This window comes from Dendrobates tinctorius, unplaced genomic scaffold (assembly GCF_039654945.1).
Source record: "Dendrobates tinctorius isolate UK_male_01 unplaced genomic scaffold, ASM3965494v1 ptg000111l, whole genome shotgun sequence".
Classification (NCBI taxonomy): domain Eukaryota; kingdom Metazoa; phylum Chordata; class Amphibia; order Anura; family Dendrobatidae; genus Dendrobates; species Dendrobates tinctorius.
In genome coordinates this window covers 36142169-36164335 of record NW_027361779.1, presented here as the reverse complement: position 1 = coordinate 36164335, position 22167 = coordinate 36142169, and the positions used below count along the sequence as shown (strand labels likewise).

The following is a 22167-nucleotide window of genomic DNA, read 5'->3' as shown; positions in this document are numbered from 1 at the left end:
GTTGCACCCAGTACCTGCCTCCATCTTGTCTCTGTGTCATCTCTGCGCGGTAGTGAAAGAGGGACCACCCCCCCCCCCCAGCTCGGCCCACCACCGACCCTACACATTATCCTGCTGAAAGTAGCCATCAGATGTTGGGTACATTGTGGTCATAAAGGGATGGACATGGTCAGCAACAATGCTCAGGTAGGCTGTGGCGTTGCAACGATGCTCAATTGGTACCAAGGGGCCCAAAGAGTGCCCAGAAAAAATTCCCCACACCATGACACCACCACCACCAGCCTGAACCGTTGATACAAGGCAGGATGGATCCATGCTTTCATGTTGTTTACGCCAAATTCTGACCCTACCATCCGAATGTCGCAGCAGAAATCGAGACTCATCAGACCAGGCAACGTTTTTCCAATCTTCTACTGTCCAATTTCGATGAGCTTGTGCAAATTGTAGCCTCAGTTTCCTGTTCTTAGCTGAGAGGAGTGGTACCCAGTGTGGTCTTCTGCTGCTGTAGCCCATCTGCCTCAAAGTTCGACGCACTGTGCGTTCAGAGATGCTCTTCTGCCTACCTTGGTTGTAACGGGTGGCAATTTGAGTCACTGTTGCCTTTCTATCAGCTCGAACCAGTCTGCCCATTCTCCTCTGACCTCTGGCATCAACATGGCATTTCCGGCCACAGAACTGCCGCTCACTGGATTTTTTTTCTTTTTCGGACCATTCTCTGTAAACCCTAGAGATGGTTGTGCGTGAAAATCCCAGTAGATCAGCAGTTTCTGAAATTCTCAGACCAGCCCTTCTGGCACCAACAATCATGCCACGTTCAAAGGCACTCAAATCACCTTTCTTCCCCATACTGATGCTCGGTTTGAACTGCAGGAGATTGTCTTGACCATATCTACATGCCTAAATGCACTGAGTTGCCGCCATGTGATTGGCTGATTAGAAATTAAGTCTTAACACACAGTTGGACAGGTGTACCTAATAAAGTGGCCAGTGAGTGTATATTACACAAAATGAGTAAATCTTAAAAATCAAACCATGTCTATTTTTCCCCATATCCTAAATTTAGTTTTTTTTGTTTTTTAAATCACCATAGACTCAAAATTATAGTAAAATGGATAAAAAAAACAAAAAAACAAAAAAAAACCCACATCTCCTGTAACTCCCCCTATTAACACTCAAGCTTGGATGAGCCAAGCATGCATGTTTACGGCTAGAGAGAAAGGCTGCCATCCGACACCTCTGGTGGGACTCATTGCCCAAGTGAAATATAGGAAAGGTCATGTTGACATTCAATATGTGGGAAGATGAGGAAAATAGTGCAATCTATGCATAACTCACATTTAAAAGAAAAAAATTCCAATAGAAAAACAATTGCACCTACGTAACAGAAGTCAGTGGTCATAGGAATGGCCAACTGCCCAATTTAATTATCGTTATTGTATTGGCGATTTTTCTCAGAGAACCTCCTCATCTGATCTAGTATATGAAAACTTTACAAAATGAGATGTGTCTGGAGAACAAAGGACCAAACCACAGAGGTGCACAATAGTAGCAGGGTCATTTACATTGCAAAATTATAGTGCTTGCTCCTGTGACGCAGCTCCCATTGTCATTCCCAAATAATAATTAAGGACCAATTACAAAAAAATATTAGTCTCCAAGGGAATGAGATGTTCTCAGCCACATCAGGCCCAATTCCAATCCAAGAAAGTAATGACAAGTATAATAGACTTTAAAAGCAAAAGAGAATTAACAGTGACATGTGTCATTGTATGTGATTAGCTGCAGTACACGGAGCTTCTCCAGCTCAGTAATGCACATTTATATTATTACCTTACCTAGCAGTGGTGGGATGTCCCCCTCACTACTTCCAACAGGATAAGCTTTTGTTCAATTAGCAATTTGGAAAAACAAACTGAGTTAATGGAGATCAACAACACAACTTCAATAAGATGGGGCTGATGGTGAAATAGTCATGTCCTGCAAAATGTATTACAGCATCAACAGAAAAAAAGTAATATCTCACCCTTTCATGGCAATGCATAAGAGGTTATGACTTGTAAAAGTCTAAGTGAGGATTATCGGCTGACTTGTAAGAAGGTGGTGTGAGGCAGTGACCCCTGTTTCACCTAGGAGGCACTGCGAGTTCTCCCCAGGACATGATTGGAGGCGTATTGAGGCTATGAAGATGCATTGCGGTCACAGGCATAGCTGGGATTGCAATGGGGAAGCAGTGACCGATGTCACAGGTAGGGGTGTAGTCTCCCCAGGATATGCACAGGGGTGTATGAAGACCATAGGTGTGTATGGCAGTCACGGGCATAGCTGTGACTGCAATGCAGACTGATAATAAAAGTGCTAGTCTTGGACATGTTAGTGTCCAAGACAGAGGTAGGGAAAACCTGCTTTGGATGTGTTTGAAACAGATTGCAGTATGATAGTGTTGCAGTCTGTTCCATTCCATCTCCAGGTTTTCCAAGTGGCTGAAAGCCACAGGTTGCTGTGTTAAAAACCCTGCAGGAAAGGGTTAAACGGATCTGAGGAGTTCTGAGTGAGTCTCAGGTGTGTCAGGGCCAGAGTGAGTTGGTTCTTGTTGCTGTGCAGAGCAGTTGGTGTACAGAACACAGGACAGAGCGGAGCCAATAGGCCTGGCACTGACAGCGTACACAGTGATGCAAGTCGTCCACCTTAGCTGGTCTCGGATGTGGATAGTCCTGTGCCCAAAAGAGGACTGGCGTATAACGATTGCAAAACAGGTGGATATGGTGCCCTGCTGCGATCCGGAGGATATCCTGGACTGTGTACGGCTGTGAGTAGAGACTGATACAAGCGGTGCATGACAACCACGGGAACTAGTCAGAGGAGGACTAGCGTGTGTGGTGACTGCTATCTAAAGGATGCCTTGTACTATGGAGTGCTATGAACTGGTGTGAACTGAACACTGATAATATGCACTTGTGTGAATTTGGACTTTTCTGTGTGAAGACAACACATTAAAAAGACTTTTGTGTGTCACTGCCTCTTCAGTGCGTACAGTGCTACCGCTGCCTTACAGTGGCCATACACTTCGCATAGCCGCCAGATAACACCCCGCTTCCTATGCAGAATAGGGAGTAAGCCCCTCCCAGAAACATCAGATATGTTGAAGTCCAATAGTAGGCTATTCCTGCTGATATGGTCAGAGAGAGTGAGTGAGTATATACTGTTGCCAGAGAGGTATTGCATCAAATTATCCCTCTTGCATCATTGAAAACTCATGTACCCCACATATCAAGCAGGGTTACTGCGGAGTAGGGATAAAAAGTGGTCATTCAAAAGGAGAGTTCAACCAACAGTCATGCAATATATATGATTACCCCAAAGAAGATACAGTGGCATTTAAAAGTTTGGGCACCCCTGGTCAAAATTACTGTTATTGTGACCAGTTAAGCAAGTTGAAGATGGAATGATCTCTAAAAGGGCTAAAGTTAAAGATGACACATTTTCTCTGTATTTTAGGCCAAAAAAAATTATATATTGCCATTTTTTACATTTTAAAAATTACAATAAGGAAAATAGGCCAATGCAAAAGTTTGGGCACCCTGCATAGTTAGTACCTAGTAGCACTCCCTTTTAAAAATATCACAGCTTGTAAAACGCTTTTAGTAGCCAGCCAAGAGTCTTTCAATTCTTGTTTGATGGATTTTCATCCATTCTTCCTTGGAAAATTCTTCCATTTCTGTGAGATTCCTGGGTCGTCTTGCATGCACTGCTATTTTGAGGGCTAGCCACAGATTTTCAATGATGATCGAATCGGGGGACTGTGAGGGCCATTGAAAAACCTCTAGCTATTGCCTTTTGAGGTAGTCTATTGTGGATTTTGATGTGTGTGATCATTATCCATTTGTAGAAGCCATCCTGTTTTCAAATTCAGCTTTTTTACACATGGTGTTATGTTTGCATCAAGAATTTGTTGAAATTTCATTGACTCCATTCTTCCCTCTACCTGTGAAATGTTCCCTGTGCCATTGTCTGCAACACAACTCCAAAGCATGATTGATCCATCCCCATGCTTAATGGTTGGAGAGATGTTCTTTTCCTGAAATTCTATACCATTTTTTCTCTGCACATACCTTTGATCATTGCGACCAAAGAGTTTTATTTTAACTTCAACGATTCACAGGACTTGTTTCTAAAATGCATTGGGCTTGTTTAGATGTTCTTTTGCATACCTCTGATGCTAAATTTTATCGTGAGGGTGCAGGAGAGGTTTTCTTCTGATGACTCTTCCATGAAGGCCATATTTGATAAGGTGTCTCTGAACAGTAGAACAATTACCACAACTCCAGAATCTGCTAAATCTTTCTGAAGGTCTTTTGCAGTCAAGTGGGGGTTCTGATATGCCTTTCTAGCAATCCTACAAGCAGCTCTCTGAAATTTTGCTTGGCCTTCCAGACCTTATCTTGACCTCCACTGTTCCTGTAAACTGCTATTTCTGAATTACATATTGAACTGAGGAAAGGACAACTTGAAAACGCTTTGCTATCTTCTTATAGCCTTCTCCTGCTTTGTGGGCCTCCACCATTTTCATTTTCAGAGTGCTAGGCAGCTGCTTAAAAGAACCCATGGTGGCTGTTTTTTCGCACAAGGTTAGAGGAGGCTATGTGTTTCTAAACCTGTGGAATCTACATCAGCTGGCTTTTCCTAACATTGAGGGTGAACAAGCCATATCCCTTACAGGCTAATTAAGGTCTGAAACCTTGGTCAAAGTTATCTGAGCACACAAATCTCCAAAGGTGCCCAAACTTTAGCATCGGACCATTTTTCTTTTTGTAATTTTTAAAATGTGAAAAAAATGACAATGTGTATTACTTTTTAGCCTAAAATACAAAACAAATGTGTCATCTTTAACTTTAGGCCTTTTAGAGATCATTTTATCTTCAACTTGCTTAACTGTTCACAATAACAGTAATTTAGACCAGGGGTGCCTAAACTTTTGCATGCCACTGTATGTCGGCTCACCAGTCTATTTTGGAAGATACTTGTACTTTATTGAAGGTTTTCTGTTCCTCCGTTATTCCTCCTCAGTACTTAGAAATACATTGACAGCTGGGTGTTGTCTGCTGGGGATGTGTCCAACACAGTGTGACCCTATCCAATCAGTCACAGACTGTAGTGATACAGCCCCTTGACAAGCAGAATGGTAACACCCAGAAGTCAAATTATTCAGAAGTACTGAGGAGGAATAACAGAGGCACAGAACAATGGAAAGAAAACAGTTGATCCAGAGTTATGTTTAAGGACAGTCAGGTCTGGAGTAATGACTAGCCCTCGATAAGCTTTACGTCTATGGTACTATAATTGCTGATTTAAAAAAAAAAAAAGCTTGAATGGGGGGGGGGGACCGAACATCCAGGGTTTGCCACGCTGTCATGCGTATGGCAGTGCGGCAAACACTAATTCTCAGGATCTCAGATTTTAGTGGAGATGAATCTGTGCTGCACTTTATGAACGTGCTCAGTAGTGAGGTAGTACTGTGGAGTCAGAAGTTTGGCTTATCAACTCTACAGCCCTATTTATAATAGTGTCTGGGACAGGTGTGCACCATGAAAATGGCAACAGTTACCACCCCCACATATAAGATGCCATTAACAATATGCCATGTGTAGACAACTTTTTCTTGCGGATTCCGCCTGGAACCTGACTAATAAAATGAGAACATAATGCACAGCAGTGTGGTTGTACATGTAGTCTTCTGTGGCTTCTTTTAACCACCTTAGGGTGTTGCTGAATCAGCTAAAAGAAGTAACCTTGTACCAAAAAAAACCAAACAAACCGTAAGCATGGGTTCTTCTAAGCAGCTGCCTAGTACTCTGAAAATGGTGGAGACCCACAAAACAGGAGAAGGCCATAAGAAGATAGCAAAGCGTTTTCAAGTTGCCCTTTACGCAGTTTGAAATGTAATTAATAAGTGTCAGATAACAGGAACAGTGAAAGTCAAGATAAGGGCTGGAAGACCAATCAAAATATCAGTGAGAGCTGCTTGAAAGATTGCTATAGAGGTAAATCAGAACCCCTGCTTGGCTGTAAAAGTCCTTCATAAAGATTTAGCAGACTCTGCAGTTGTGCTACATTGTTCTACTGTTCAGAGACATCTGCACAATTATGGAGTCGGCAGAAGAAAACCTCTCCTGCGTCCTCACGATAAAATTCAGCATAAGATGTATGTAAAAAGAACATCTAAACAAGCTTGATGCATTTTGGAAACATGTCCTATGGACTGATGAGGTTAAAATAGAACTCATGTAAAAAGCATGTAAAAGTCTGGGCACCCCAGGTCAAAATTACCGTTATTGTGAACAGTTTTGCAAGCTGAAGACAAAATGATCTCTTAAAAGGTCTGAAGTTAAAGGTGACAAATTTCCACTGTATTTTAGGCAAATACATATTTTCATCTTTTATATATAAAAAAAAAAAAAATATATATATATTACAAAATGATGCAAGAGTTTGGGCACCCTGCATGGTAAGTACCTAGTGGCACCCGCTTTTGAAAGCATCACAGCTTACAAACACATTTTGTAGCCAGCCAAGAGTCTTTCAATTCTTGTTTGAGGGATTTTTATCCTTTCTTCCAGTTCTGAGAGATTCGTGGTAAGGGTGTGTGCACACGCTGCGGATTCATCCGCACGGATTTTGCAAAATCCGCAGGTCGAAAGACCTGTGGTTTATCTGCGGATTGGCCTGCGGTTTATCATCTCCACAATGGAGGAGATGGCAAACTGCTGCGGAATCAGCAGAAAGAATTGCATGTCAATTCTTTCTGCGGATTTGAAACCGCAGCACAATCCACGCAGAAAATTCCACAGCGTTTTTTTTATTCCCATAAGGAATAATGGTACTGTGCACAGCAGCAGAAACTGCTGCGGATCTGCAGGGCCAAATGCGCTGCGGATTCGCAGCGTGTGCACACACCCTTAGTCTTGCATGCACTGCCATTTTGAGGTTTAGCCACATATTTTCAGTGATGCTCAGATCAGTGGACTATGAGGGCCATTGTAAAACCTTCGGCTTGTGCCTATTGAGGTAGTTTATTGTGGATTATGATGTTTAGGATCATTACCAATTTGTAGAAGCCACCCTTTTTAATATCAGTTTTTTTTTTCTTTTTACAGATGTGTTGTGTTTGCATCAAGACTTTGTTGAAATTTCATCCATTCTTCCCTCTACCTGTGAAATGTTCCCGGTTCCATTGGCTGCAACACAACTCCAAAGCATGATTGATCCACCCCCCATGCTTAATGGTTGGCAAAATGTTCTTTTCCTGAAATTCTGTGTCCTTTTCTTCATGTAAGGAGCAAGCCCGGGCTGTGGATACCTATGCAATGCCGAGTCCAGAACTGTCGAGGCTGGGGGGGGGGGGGGGGGGGATAGGAATGGGGAACCGGACAGGACCCATAACCTGGTGAGAGGGGGCGTGGCAAGACCAGCCAGGGAGCAGGAAAAAGGGAGAAGTTTCCCGCCAGCAGAAGGAGAAACAGCGGGGGGAGCACTGCGCTCTGCAGTGAGAGAGTGGAGTAGTGCCTCAGCAGAGCTTTCTCTCCTTCTGATAAAACACTGATTTTAATTAAACAGCAACACACAGCCTACTAAGTGACATTGAAATCAGAGTCTCTTCCCCTACAAAATGCTACTCTCAAATTACTTTAAAGGGAATCTGTCAGCATGTTTTTGTAAAGTCGTCAAGTGCACATAATATTAGGCAGTGCACACTTTTTTGGAATAGAAGCAGAGTTTTTTTGGAATAAATACTTTGGAATACTTTTTTGCAGAGTTTTTTTGGAATAGAAGCAGTGTGGAAATGCTGCAAAAACTCTTAAAAAATGTGTAGCAATTTAGTTTATGCTTCAAAAATGCAGAGCCCGACTAAGTAGTGCTGTACACACGTCTTAATGAAGTGGAGTGGTGGGGAAAAATGAGTTTGACATGATCTCGGCGGCATAAATACAGCGTCAGATTTCTGCCGCTGTATACATGCCGCTAATATAAAAGTACTCAAAATGAAAAAGGGACAAATCAAGTTGGCGCTATATAAATAAGAATAAACAAACATGGCTTTATAATAAAGACAGCCATACACATGGATGGGCCAACAGTTAAATGTGTATGGGGGCCTCTCAACTCTGCGCCAAGAGAGGATTCTGAATTTCAGTGGCCGATCCTTTGGTTCTCCCTTGAGATTAGTACTCGCCAAGATTCTGGCAATAACTCTTTATAGAGAACACTTGACCAGCTCGGTCATACTTGTGTATGGAGGAGGGAGAGCCGTCAGCCTTAACAACCGTTTGGCCAACTGCTATCTAATATGTAAGGAGAGCTTGAGGCTGTGATCACACAAAGTGGTAAATTAGTGCTTGTGGAGATATTGGCCTTCTGGGCACTCCCACCAAATCAAGAGTGTACAATGTTTTCTGGTCCAAGGGCCACACAATGAACCACTCAAAAAGGCTACATGAAAAGTAGAAGAGGTTTTACGATGTTTCCAAAGTATAGGCCATAAATGTTTTTACAGGTAAAAATTCCAGAAGTGAAACTTCTATTTGTCAATAGTTGTGGGGTGTCTTACTGCTCCCCCAGCACTACAGAGTGGAGGATACAGACCACCATGTGGCTTTTGCCACTGTAGATTATGGGTGTTCTAAAATGCTAAATAGTTGTCACAATTCCCATATACGATAATGGACAGAGCAGCACACACAGATGGCCTCCTCGAAGGCCAAATTCAGATGTGTTTGGATCATGAGACATGGTTTGTCACACATCTCCTGACTCAAAAACAACCACCTCATAGGTATTTAGGAGGTTGTCGAGTTCGGGGCAGGAGACACATGGACAGTCTGTGCATTGTAGTCTGTTCCAAGACCACGAAACACAAAGGTCTTAATTCAGCCCAACTCCCTACTGGAGCACCAAATGGTGGCATAAGGACTCCATTCTCCTTGTACACTGGCTTCCATGAGATGGCTACACAAAGCACTGTCTGTACTTACGAGTCCTTACTCCTGAGCTGTGTCCCATTTCTCTCTGACATGGAAATTACTTGTGAGCAGCCACAAACAGACAAGCATTTCTGTGCACAGATGGTTGAGAGGCTTACAACATATCATTACAGGCCGCAGGTTGTGCTTCCCTGCATAAGATAATTGTACCAACTAGCATACTCACAAAAGCGGATTCTTTACTGTAAGAGCAGTGAGACTATGGAACTCTCTGCCAGATGATGTTGTAATGAGTGATTCCCTACTAAAATTTAAGAAGGGACTGGATGCCTTTCTTGAAAAGCATAATATTACAGGGTATATACACTAGTTTCCTTAATATTGCGTTGATCCAGGGAGCTAGTCTGATTGCCGTATGTGGAGTCGGGAAGGAATTTTTTTCCCCAATGTGAAGCTTACTGTTTGCCACATGGGTTTTTTTTCTGCCTTCCTCTGGATCAACATGTTAGGGCAAGTTACGATAGGATATGGGTTGAACTAGATGGACTTAAAGTCTTCCTTCAACCTTAATAACTATGTATCTCCATATATGTTAATAGTACCCATTATGCTAAAAAATAAGTCCACTGATAATTGCCATAGAAAAGGTGTGAATTAGCAGCAGTAAATCTGGGTCAGAAATCTAAGCTCCCATTCTTTTTTTTCTTTCTTATTTTGCATTTTGAATACAATGGGATTACGTAATATATATACACATTTTGTGGATTGGACTCAGCCATTCATGTCTATGAGAATTAGTAAGAAACTCATCCCGTTTGCGTCCATGTAGCTGTTTAGTGATAAACTTGGATAAAAAAAACATGTGGGATCTATCATTTTTTATTGGCTTGGAAACATGCACACCTCTTAAATGAAGAAAAAAAAAAAAAAAAAAATATTAGGATGACACTTGAGAGAGAAGATCTGCCTTTCTCTGGGATCGCAATAGCTGGATGTGTGAATCTAGACTTACATGCGGATTTTACACTGCAATGGGTGAAATAAGGGGATAAACTGGAAGAAACTGTATGTGACTTTTGTACCTGCCCTATACATAGGCCACACAAAAATTAGTCTACATTCCCCTGCTTAACTTGTCATGAATATTTTCACAGTTATTCTAAAAAAAGGGCTGCTTATAACCCGAAGGTTGTCCAGTCTGCTGTGAGACTTAGGGCCCCATCACACATAGTGACATACCAGCGATCCGACAACGATAAGAACTTGTCAGGATTGCTACATGATCGCTGGAGAGCTGTCAAACAGGCAGCTTCTCCAGCGATCAGCACCAGCGACATGCGGGTAACAACCAACGCACGTCGCTTAGTTACCAGCGCGCTGATGCAGGGAGCTGGTAACCAAAGTACACATCAGGTTTCTAAGGGGCGCACGGCACTTAGAAACCCGATGTGTACCTTGGTTACCAGCTCCCTGCACCAGCGTGCTGGTAACTAAGGTACACATCGGGTTTCTAGGCGCTGCGCGCCCCTTAGAAACCTGATGTGTACCTTAGTTACCAGCGGCAGCTGCGTGCTGGCCAGCGGGAGACCAGCGACAAAGAAAAAAAAAAAAAGTCCAGACATTTCCCCAGCGATCAGCGAAACCCGGCAGGGGGGGCCGGTCGCTGATCACTGTCACACACAGTGATCTCGCTGGTGAGATCGCTGACTCAGCAGCGATCTCGCTAGCGAGATCGCTATGTGTGACGGGGGCTTTACTGTACATTTAGTACAGTACAAAATATACGTTATATGTTTTGTTTGCCCCACTTCTCTATACAGAGAAAAAGAAAAAATGTGTAGTATACAAGGATTTCTAGTAGAATGAGAAAGGGAAGAACACAAAAAAAAAAAAAAAAAAAAAAAAAAAGAGAACCCACACAACAACAGACTATGGACACACTTGAAGTCCCGTATACCTATGATAAAAGCACATTGTGAGAAAAGCCTTAGAAGCTCATCGTGGGTCACACAGTTCCAGCAAAGTGGATGGGATTTCTAGAAGTTTCATGGCCACTGTGCTTCTTATTTACTCAGTGTAAACTGACCTGCGTTGCGTGTTTCAAATCTGCAACATGTCAATTTCTGCTGCAGGTACGCTGCATTTTATGTGCAGATTACCCCCATAGGCCCGGGGTCACACTTGCGAGAAACTTGGGACCGGAGTGTGCTGCTGCATGTATTTCTATGCAGCTGAGCGCTGCGGCCATAGAATTATACTAGACGCAGGTCAAAATGCACATGCGTTTTCACCTAAAAACGAATAAAAAAAAACAAAAGTAATCCGCATCTAAAAAAAAATATCAATAAAAAGTGCAGTAGAAGTAGAATACCAGAAAGCTTCAAAAAACAAGCCAGCTTTAAATAGACACCAGAGACAAAAATGCAGCAGCAAAAACGCAAGAAAAAAAAAAAAAAAACGCACACAAATATGCAATGAAAAAAAAATGCAAAGTAGCCTAATTCAAATAGGTGCAGAAATTCTGCAATATCAAAAACACACCAAAAGCTCAGCGTCGGAACGAAGCCTTTCATCATGTTCACACAGTGTTTTTGCAGTTTTTTCTGTATCCAAAACCTGCTCACTTGGCAGTAAAAATGCTGCATTCAAAAAGGAGGTTTTGCTGTGGATTACGTGTGCGATTTGTCTACTGTTCATGTTTAATAAAGTTCGCTTTATTCACCAAAACTTGTCTGCTGCATTTTATTTTTGCAATTCCTCATTGCTTTCTATGGGTGAGAAAAACACTGCAAAAAATGCTGAAAGTAATGAAGTGCTGCAGATTTCAAAAATTAAGATGGTGCGTGTAAACATTGCCTTAGAAAGTACAGAGAAAGAAAAACGGCAAATATTAAACCACAAAGTTGCATTGCTATCCACTTTTTTTGTAGTAAAATAATAACCGTACACAAGAATAAATAATAGAATAAATAGGTAGAAGACATAATAATGTGGAGGCCGGATAATCAATGATTAAACGGCCATGAAAAAATGATTAATATACAGTGGGGCAAAAAAGTATTTAGTCAGTCAGCAATAGTGCAAGTTCCACCACTTAAAAAGATGAGAGGCGTCTGTAATTTACATCATAGGTAGACCTCAACTATGGGAGACAAACTGAGAAAAAAAAAAATCCAGAAAATCACATTGTCTGTTTTTTTTTTCATTTTATTTGCATATTATGGTGGAAAATAAGTATTTGGTCAGAAACAAGCAATCAAGATTTCTGGCTCTCACAGACCTGTAACTTCTTCTTTAAGAGTCTCCTCTTTCCTCCACTCATTACCTGTAGTAATGGCACCTGTTTAAACTTGTTATCAGTATAAAAAGACACCTGTGCACACCCTCAAACAGTCTGACTCCAAACTCCACTATGGTGAAGACCAAAGAGCTGTCAAAGGACACCAGAAACAAAATTGTAGCCCTGCACCAGGCTGGGAAGACTGAATCTGCAATAGCCAACCAGCTTGGAGTGAAGAAATCAACTGTGGGAGCAATAATTAGAAAATGGAAGACATACAAGACCACTGATAATCTCCCTCGATCTGGTGCTCCACGCAAAATCCCACCCCGTGGGGTCAGAATGATCACAAGAACGGTGAGCAAAAATCCCAGAACCACGCGGGGGGACCTAGTGAATGAACTGCAGAGAGCTGGGACCAATGTAACAAGGCCTACCATAAGTAACACACTACGCCACCATGGACTCAGATCCTGCAGTGCCAGACGTGTCCCACTGCTTAAGCCTGTACATGTCCGGGCCCGTCTGAAGTTTGCTAGAGAGCATTTGGATGATCCAGAGGAGTTTTGGGAGAATGTCCTATGGTCTGATGAAACCAAACTGGAACTGTTTGGTAGAAACACAACTTTTCGTGTTTGGAGGAAAAAGAATACTGAGTTGCATCCATCAAACACCATACCTACTGTAAAGCATGGTGGTGGAAACATCATGCTTTGGGGCTGTTTCTCTGCAAAGGGGCCAGGACGACTGATCCGGGTACATGAAAGAATGAATGGGGCCATGTATCGTGAGATTTTGAGTGCAAACCTCCTTCCATCAGCAAGGGCATTGAAGATGAAACGTGGCTGGGTCTTTCAACATGACAATGATCCAAAGCACACCGCCAGGGCAACGAAGGAGTGGCTTCGTAAGAAGCATTTCAAGGTCCTGGAGTGGCCTAGCCAGTCTCCAGATCTCAACCCTATAGAAAACCTTTGGAGGGAGGTGAAAGTCCGTGTTGCCAAGCGAAAAGCCAAAAACATCACTGCTCTAGAGGAGATCTGCATGGAGGAATGGGCCAACATACCAACAACAGTGTGTGGCAACCTTGTGAAGACTTATAGAAAACGTTTGACCTCTGTCATTGCCAACAAAGAATATATCACAAAGTATTGAGATGAAATTTTGTTTCTGACCAAATACTTATTTTCCACCATAATATGCAAATAAAATGAAAAAAAAAAAAAAAAAAACAGACAATGTGATTTTCTGGATTTTTTTTTCTCAGTTTGTCTACCATAGTTGAGGTCTACCTATGATGTAAATTACAGACGCCTCTCATCTTTTTAAGTGGTGGTACTTGCATTATTGCTGACTGACTAAATACTTTTTTGCCCCACTGTATATTGTATATCATGATCCACATATTAAGACTAACCAATATAAGGAATACTGCACATTTAGTAGAAACTACCCAAAAAGGAAAAAGCAGTCAAAATTCCATAAAATACAAATTTTATTAGATGATATTAAAAAATTATTATAAGGACATACAGTGCATGGTTGGGGAGAGACAGAAAATATAACGACATCATGGTCAAAAGGACCAGCCAAACTGCGAGCATAGCACCAGGAAATAAAAATGTGTAGGATATAAGCAGATTACCAATAATCGGTCAGGGAAAGAGTGGCAACCATTGTTATGGCAAGGAGTGTACAGAGACATCACCATGTAGCCAAAGGCTACTGCCCTTTCAAATAAAAGAATTCCCTGCCCGTAGAGTGCACACAACATACATAACCGATGCTATGTAAAGCATCAGAAATAGAAGCAAATAGCTATATTCCTATACCTGGAAGCAGTGGTGGCAGTGAGGTCGATCCAGTCCCCGACGCGCGTTTCGGAGCCAGAGGACTCCTTCCTCAGGGGGCGTTGAGAAAGGTGAGACCACCGGGGTTATATAGCACGCGCCCGCGCGCACGAGATGCCCGCCCCGCGCCGACCGGATCCATGCCGTCACCAGAAACACGCAGGCCCACGTGATCCAGCACGTCAGGCAGGAAGCACAGGCGGCCGCGCGACGGACACCACGCATGCGCACAGACAGCGTCGGGCAGGAGCCGCCACATATACGAAGGGCAAGAGTATGGGCAAACAAAATATGCAAGGGGAAGATTAATACTAATTGTGTATACATAAATAAACCATACCAACTATGCATTGCATAATAACATTACATAGAGAATAGTATATCGGCAAAGAACATGGAGTGGCATGTGAGAGTAAATAAATGGGTGTCATGGCAGCATCAAAAGGTCACTTACATGACATATATTAAAGTATAGATCATAAGGAATGAGGCTCACCAGCATAAAACCCATTATACAATACACGATGCATAACTATATCCCTATATAAATAGATGCCATCACAGTGATATGAAGAACATACATAATACATTGTATATTTCAAACATGCCATTGCACCTGGAAAACGTCAACAAATACCCCGTAGAAATATACATATGTGGGGAAATGCAAAATACAAAAGTATACACAAGAATACAAAATAAATATTATATATACATACATATATATATATATATACACACACACACACACACACAGTACATAGAAATACATAAAAGGAATACGTATATACCAAAATGGGTAATACCCAACCCATCAATCTACCATAGATAGATATGTAATACCCCACATAAATATAACCACACAAGAGATTCCAAAGACATCATCGTGGATCCATCCGTCAAACGGCTTTTATGATTCCAAAAGAACCTCGAACCCTTCATAATTTCAAAGGACAATACGTCATTTCAGATCACTAAGAAAATAAAAAATAAAAAATACACATAAATAAAAACACAAGACCACAAAGCTCATATTAAAGTACGTTGGATGAATTACAAGTATGGGGCATATGAAATGTTTTCATTTAGTCCACGTGGATGGATGGTACCCAACGTCCAGATCCATCTGGTTTCTGACCTAGCCAGCCTATTAGACAATTTACCACCCCTTATATTGATGTTAAGAGCATCAATGCCCCTTATTCTTAAGAGTGTGGCATTACACTGGTGCAATTCCTTGAAATGATACGTGATATATTATGCTACCTGTCCGTGTGGGCTCATTTATGTGGGCATGAACACACGGCAATTGAAGGTACGTACTAGGGAACATGTCCTGGGTATATTGGCTGCTGCCACTTGTACTGATGATTCAAGGCTGAAGACGCTACCTAGGCATTTCAAGGAATTGCACCAGTGTAATGCCACACTCTTAAGAATAAGGGGCATTGATGCTCTTAACATCAATATAAGGGGTGGTAAATTGTCTAATAGGCTGGCTAGGTCAGAAACCAGATGGATCTGGACGTTAGGTACCATCCATCCACGTGGACTAAATGAAAACATTTCATATGCCCCATACTTGTAATTCGTCCAACGTACTTTAATATGAGCTTTGTGGTCTTGTGTTTTTATTTATGTGTATTTTTTATTTTCTTAGTGATCTGAAATGACGTATTGTCCTTTGAAATTATGAAGGGTTCGAGGTTCTTTTGAAATCATAAAAGCCGTTTGACGGATGGATCCACGATGATGTCTTTGGAATCTCTTGTGTGGTTATATTTATATTTATGTGGGGTATTATATATCTATCTATGGTAGATTGATAGGTTGGGTATTACCCATTTTGGTATATACGTATTTCTATGTACTGTATATATATATATATAGACATTTTGTATTATTGTGTATACTTTTGTATTTTGCATTTCCCCACATATGTATATTTCTACAGGGTATTTGTTGACGTTTTCCAGGTGCAATGGCATGTTTGAAATATACAATGTATTATGTATGTTCTTCATATCACTGTGATGGCATCTATTTATATAGGGATATAGTTATGCATCGTGTATTGTATAATGGGTTTTATGCTGGTGAGCCTCATTCCTTATGATCTATACTTTAATATATGTCATGTAAGTGACCTTTTGATGCTGCCATGACACCCATTTATTTACTCTCACATGCCACTCCATGTTCTTTGCCGATATACTATTCTCTATGTACTGTTATTATGCAATGCATAGTTGGTATGGTTTATTTATGTATACACAATTAGTATTAATCTTCCCCTTGCATATTTTGTTTGCCCATACTCTTGCCCTTCGTATATGTGGCGGCTCCTGCCCGACGCTGTCTGTGCGCATGCGTGGTGTCCGTCGCGCGGCCGCCTTTGCTCCCTGCCTGACGTGCTGGATCACGTGGGCCCGCGTGTTTCCAGTGACGTCACGGCATGGATCCGGTCGGCGCGGGGCGGGCATCTCATGCGCGCAGACAACCTCTGGCGGGCGCGCGCTATATAACCCCGGTGGTCGCACCTTTCTCAACGCCCCTGAGGAAGGAGTCCTCTGGCTCCGAAATGCGCGTCGGGGACTGGATCGACCTCACTGCCACCACTGCTTCCAGGTATAGGAATATAGCTATTTGCTTCTATTGCTGATGCTTTACATAGCATCGGTTATGTATGTTGTGTGCACTCTACGGGCAGGGAATTCTTTTATTTGAAAGGGCAGTAGCCTTTGGCTACATGGTGATGTCTCTGTACACTCCTTGCCATAACAATGGTTGCCACTCTTTCCCTGACCGATTATTGGTAATCTGCTTATATCCTACACATTTTTATTTCCTGGTGCTATGCTTGCAGTTTGGCTGGTCCTTTTGACCATGATGTCGTTATATTTTCTGTCTCTCCCTAACCATGCACTGTATGTCCTTATAATAATTTTTTAATATCCTCTAATAAAATTTGTATTTTATGGAATTTTGACTGCTTTTTCCTTTTTGGGTAGTTTCTACAAGAATAAATAAGCAATCCTAATATTATCCTACTGGTGGGAATACCAGTATAAATGTATATCGGCCTGGACAACTCATGCAAGAGCCTAAAATAGTCTTGAAGAATAACAGTGGCTGCACCAGCCGACACTGCGCCTGACGAGCAGGGGGAATTACAAAGAGGGTACACCCATACTAGTGTTAAGAAAAACAAATAAATCAGTCCCATTCTCATCCAGAGAAGTGGGGCAATTCCCCCTCCCCCCCACTGCGCATGCCCAAAGACTCTCTCGCCCTCTCCCGCACTGTCTCCGGCCTCAACAGATGATCCGGCGGGCTGCGGCTTCTACCGGATCAGGTTTGACAACTTTTCGCTGCAGCCCGCCGGATTTAAAAAAACTGAAGTCTGAAAGTAGCCTTACACACAGCAATCAAACTTTCCATATTAATTACGTTACTTCTGTTAACCATATATTCAGAGTTAGGAAAAAAAACTCCCGTGCCCTGGTGTGGGGTCAGGCATCCCGGTGATTACTAAGTCTTAGGTGATATCACTACGTGTGACACGCCATGGTACCGCAAGAGGTGCCGAGGAGGCCAGTGGTGAAAAGAAGACTGACCTGATCTGGGGGTCAGAGGACCAGGCTAGACATAAAGTGTAAATGATAATGTACCACATACCTAATACAATGGGAAACTCCCAATCCTGCAGATACACAGAGGTACCAAGTATCACTTATAGCGAACTGGAGTTAGGGTGGTTTCACATTAGTGTTTCAGGGCACAGCGACTGCCTGAGCACGGCCGCCGCTAAGCCCCGCCTCCTCCAGTAGCTCCGCCTACGGGCGCATGACGCTGCATGCGTCCCCTATCTTTTTCACTGGGGACGCAGGCGGTGCGCAGTAAGCATTTGGCGGCGCATGCGTCCTTTTGACGGTGCGCCGAGCGCAACCAAATTGCAACAGGTTGCGTTTGGCGCACCGTCAAAAGGACACATGTGCCGCCAAATGCATACTGCGCACGGCCTTCGTCCCCAGTGATAAAGATAGGGGACGCATGCAGCGTCTTGCGCCCGGAGGCGGAGCTACCGGAGGCAGGGCTTAGCAGCGGCCGTGCGCAGGCCGTCGCTGCGCCCTGAAACGCTAATGTGAAACCACCCTTACACAGCTAGCTACCACAGAAATAAAATTACTATTACACACAGTGGTGTAACTTAAAAGCTTGTGGGCCCCAATGGAAAAGCTGCCACAGGGCCATCAACTACAGCTGGTCTTTAATAGTAATAGTCTTCTCTTATGGCCTAAAGGCCCCCTAGTCTCCAGGTGCAAGTGCAACCCCTGAGCCGACTAGGCCACGTTCACACATTCAGTATTTGGTCAGTATTTTACCTCAGAATTTGTAGTCCAGAACAGGGTTGTGGAGTCAGAGCCCATTTTGGTGGAGTCGGTGTCATGGAAATTGAGGAGTCGGAGTCAGAGGTTTGGCTTACCAACTACACAGCCCTAGTCCAAAACCAGGAATGGAGCAGTCAGAGAAAAAAAAGTATCATAGAAACACATGCACCATTTATCACCCACTCCTGGTTTTGGCTTACAATTACTGAGGTAAAATTCTGAATGCGTGATATAATATAGATTATATTTGGTCAGTTTTTTACCTCAGTATTTATACCCATGTAGATGATTACCATAGTATATAGTATACCTATGGCATTCCCATTTGAGCAGCTAGGCCACACATGCAGTCATTGGGCCATACTCAGAATACCGTTCACACAGTGGAATAAGAACATAGTGGTAGAAATAACACCGCCATGGTGTGCACATAGTGCATAGCCACCTGCCTGGACAAAGGGCCACATAATGCCTCAGGGTTGAAGGTAGTCAGGAGATAGCCGCCCACAGGGGTCTCCAGGCTGCAAGATTCCAATTGATGCAGGGTGTGGTGGATGATTACCACTAGAGCAGCGCTATCAGCGCCACAAGGCTCAGCACATGCCAGTATGGATAAGGTTGTCCGAAGGTCATATAAGAAGCATGCCACAGAAATACACGTGTGGGATGTGAGGAGACGGGTCATTATACAATACCGCCCATCCATCCACAGCTATAGTACAGTATCCACACAGCAGCATCATGGAAGATAGGGCACCACAGGGAGGACCTCCCAGCAGGCACATATAGGCCTTGTCCTTACAGTGGCAGGAAAGCCCACAATGACCCTATAAACACATATATATGTAGTAATACATTATATAATGGACCCAGCCTAATCTGTATAAAGACACATATACATTATACACCTTCATACATTATCAGCACACACAATCCACCATGTTGGGAGCCGTGCTCATCCCTGTGCTAGTTAACCCTTCAGCCCCCAGCCATGGCCGCTCTGCATTGCTGCACACATGACACTGAGCGGGGATGCTTACAGTCCAGGTGCTTCTTCTTGGGTCCCATCACCTCATGGGTGGTCGCCTTGCACACAGCTCTGGCCACAGCTGAGCCCGTCACACTGTACTGTGCGGCAGCGATGCGATCTGTCAGTGTCTGGCCCGACATCTTCTCTCCTGTCACAAGAAACAGATCCTCCGTCACATCACCCTGCAGATAATCCACACACCACTAATATGGCCGATGCGCGCAGCACCCACCCCAGATAATGGCTCGGCACCTGCTCGCTAGTCCTGGTGATGAAACCCCTCAGATGAGCGGCGGCTGCAGATCCGAGGTCCTGTCCCTCACAATACAACACATCCTCCTCCTCCTCCTCCCTCCTGTTATCCTCCCTTGGATTAGAATATCACCGCCCCACCCCCACCTGCACTCTCACATCGCTCCTGCTCAATTATTAAAGGGGCAACTAGCAGACTGATCCCTGCGCAGCGCCCAGGTGCCCGATCACACCACGCACTGGGTAGCGCAGCCTGGGATGTGCCAGTCAGCACTACTGGGTATCACATCCTGCACCCCAGCATGGAGGCTGCCCACTGCAGAGGACCCCGGATCGCGCATATGTGTCATACTAGTGGGTACTAATATATATATATATGTATATACAGTACAGACGCAAGTTTGCACACACCTCATTCAGAGTTTTCTTTATTTTCATGACTATGAAAATTGTAGATTCACTCTGAAGGCATCAAAACTATGAATTAACACATGTGGAATTATATAATTAACAAAAAAGGGTGAAACACCTGAAAATACTGTATGTCTTATAGTCTAGGTTCTTCAAAGTAGCCACCTTTTGCATTGATTACTGCTTTGCACATGTGGCGCCCCCAGGAGTATGGTCGCCACGGTGGCATTGCCTTCCTCCCGGGAGGGTGATGTCATGCTTGGAAGCAACCAAGGGTCTCTCTAGCAGTTAATCATTTTCATGCAACACAGTTTCCACTCAAGGCCAGCAGAGGGAGCTCTGAACCAGGGGATTGGGGGAGGAGCACGCTCTGAGGGCCAGGAGGGGAAATAGTTAGTGTGAGGAGGGCAACGAGTGTAGACGTGTGGAGAGAAGCTGGAGGTTGAGCTGAGGATAGAGAGCTCCCTCCCTGTGATAGCGCATGATCTGGAGCCTGGTCTCCACGGTTGTATGGATACTGAAGATCCTGCAACAGAAACCAGAGGAATAGGAAGCTGTAAATGCTCTATTCCCAACTAAGACTCAGAGGCACAACAGCGACGGGTGAGCCAAGAGAGATAGAGGGCTACAGCTGTCTGCCATACGAGGTAGTTCAAAGAGAAGATAAGAAGGAGGAACTTCAGTGTAACACTGTACTGCACGTACCTCAAGCCAGCGCTAGGAAGGAGACTCCACAACCTGTTATGAATGAGTCACCATAGGAGACAAAAACAGAAATACTAGCTAAGTCCAGAAAACCAGAGAAGTTGGCAGCTATCGGATTGCAGACCCCTGAACCTATCAACAACAACTAGCAGTAGCCGTGGGGGGTTCCTACGGTGCCCTAGACCCCTCGATCACAGCCGGAGAGCTAAATAGCCTAAAGACAGAAAGGGAAATCTAAACTGCCCCAGAGCAGACCCAAAGCAATAGGCAGCCCCCAACATATAATGACGGTGAAGCAAGATGAAAAAACACTAACACAGATAGAAAGATAGGCTGAGCAAATGATGGGGCCCAAGCTAACTAAATAGGACAGGATAGAAAAGCTGCTGTCTGCAATCCGCACAAAAACCCTATCAAAACATGAGCCAACAGACTGACAGGGAAAAAAAGCCCTGAAGACGCTAGGCTTCAAAAAGACTATATCAGTACTCAGGTATTTTCTGAAGACAGAGCAAAAAGGCAAAAAGGAAATCAGCTCACACCAGCAGGGAATGGCAGAAATCCAGAAAAACAATGCAAAATAAAACCAAAACACAAATGCAAAAAGCAGAGCAGAAAACTTAGCTTTTGCAGAGCAGGAATCAGACTGGTCTCCTAGAATCCCTCAGAGAAATCACCAGCCAGGCAGAAGGGCGTCGGCTGCCTTATATCCAGTCAGCAATTCCCGTCACCCAGTCATCATCATCCAGCCCAGGTGCTTGGTAATCAGCCTCACTACCTTCCTTCACCAGAAGAGGGAGTTCATCAGACCTCAATGGTGAAGGGGAAAACGAACTCACAACAGTACCTCCCCCTTGAGGAGGGGTCACCGAACCCTCATCCACGCCACATGGACGATCAGGGTGAGCCCGATGAAAGGCACGCACCAATCTTTTGGCATGAATATCAGAGGCAGAGACCCAGGAATTATCCTCCTGACCATAACCCTTCCACTTAACCAAATACTGGAGTCTCCGTCTAGCCCGACGGGAAACCAGTATCTTCTCTACCTCATATTCCATGTTACCTTCAACCAATACAGGGTCCAGAGGTGCCACCCCAGGAAATACTGGTTCAACAAACCTCTTCAACAAGGACTTATGAAACACATTATGGATTTTAAATGTGACAGGAAGAGCCAACCGAAAAGAGACCGGATTAATAATCTCCAAAATCTTGTAAGGTCCAATAAATCTAGACTTAAACTTAGGAGAAGCCACCTTCATAGCGATAT

The 22167-nt window shown here is 43.5% G+C and overlaps 1 protein-coding gene across 2 annotated transcripts in view; it reads right to left on the bottom strand.

Moving 5' to 3' along the window:
* Positions 1-19935, bottom strand: part of SNAP91 (synaptosome associated protein 91) — a 201109-nt gene extending 181174 nt beyond the window's left edge. The window contains exons 1-2 of one of the 2 annotated variants that reach the window (XM_073589657.1): positions 19759-19935; positions 19537-19674 (exon numbers count right to left, since the gene is read on the bottom strand). In XM_073589657.1, coding sequence (XP_073445758.1) covers positions 19537-19666 — 130 coding nt within the window. In that variant the 5' untranslated portion in view covers positions 19667-19674; positions 19759-19935. The remainder of the gene's footprint in view (positions 1-19536; positions 19675-19758) is intronic. The other variant, XM_073589658.1, reaches the window with a different exon arrangement.
* Positions 19936-22167: the final 2232 nt, after the last annotated feature.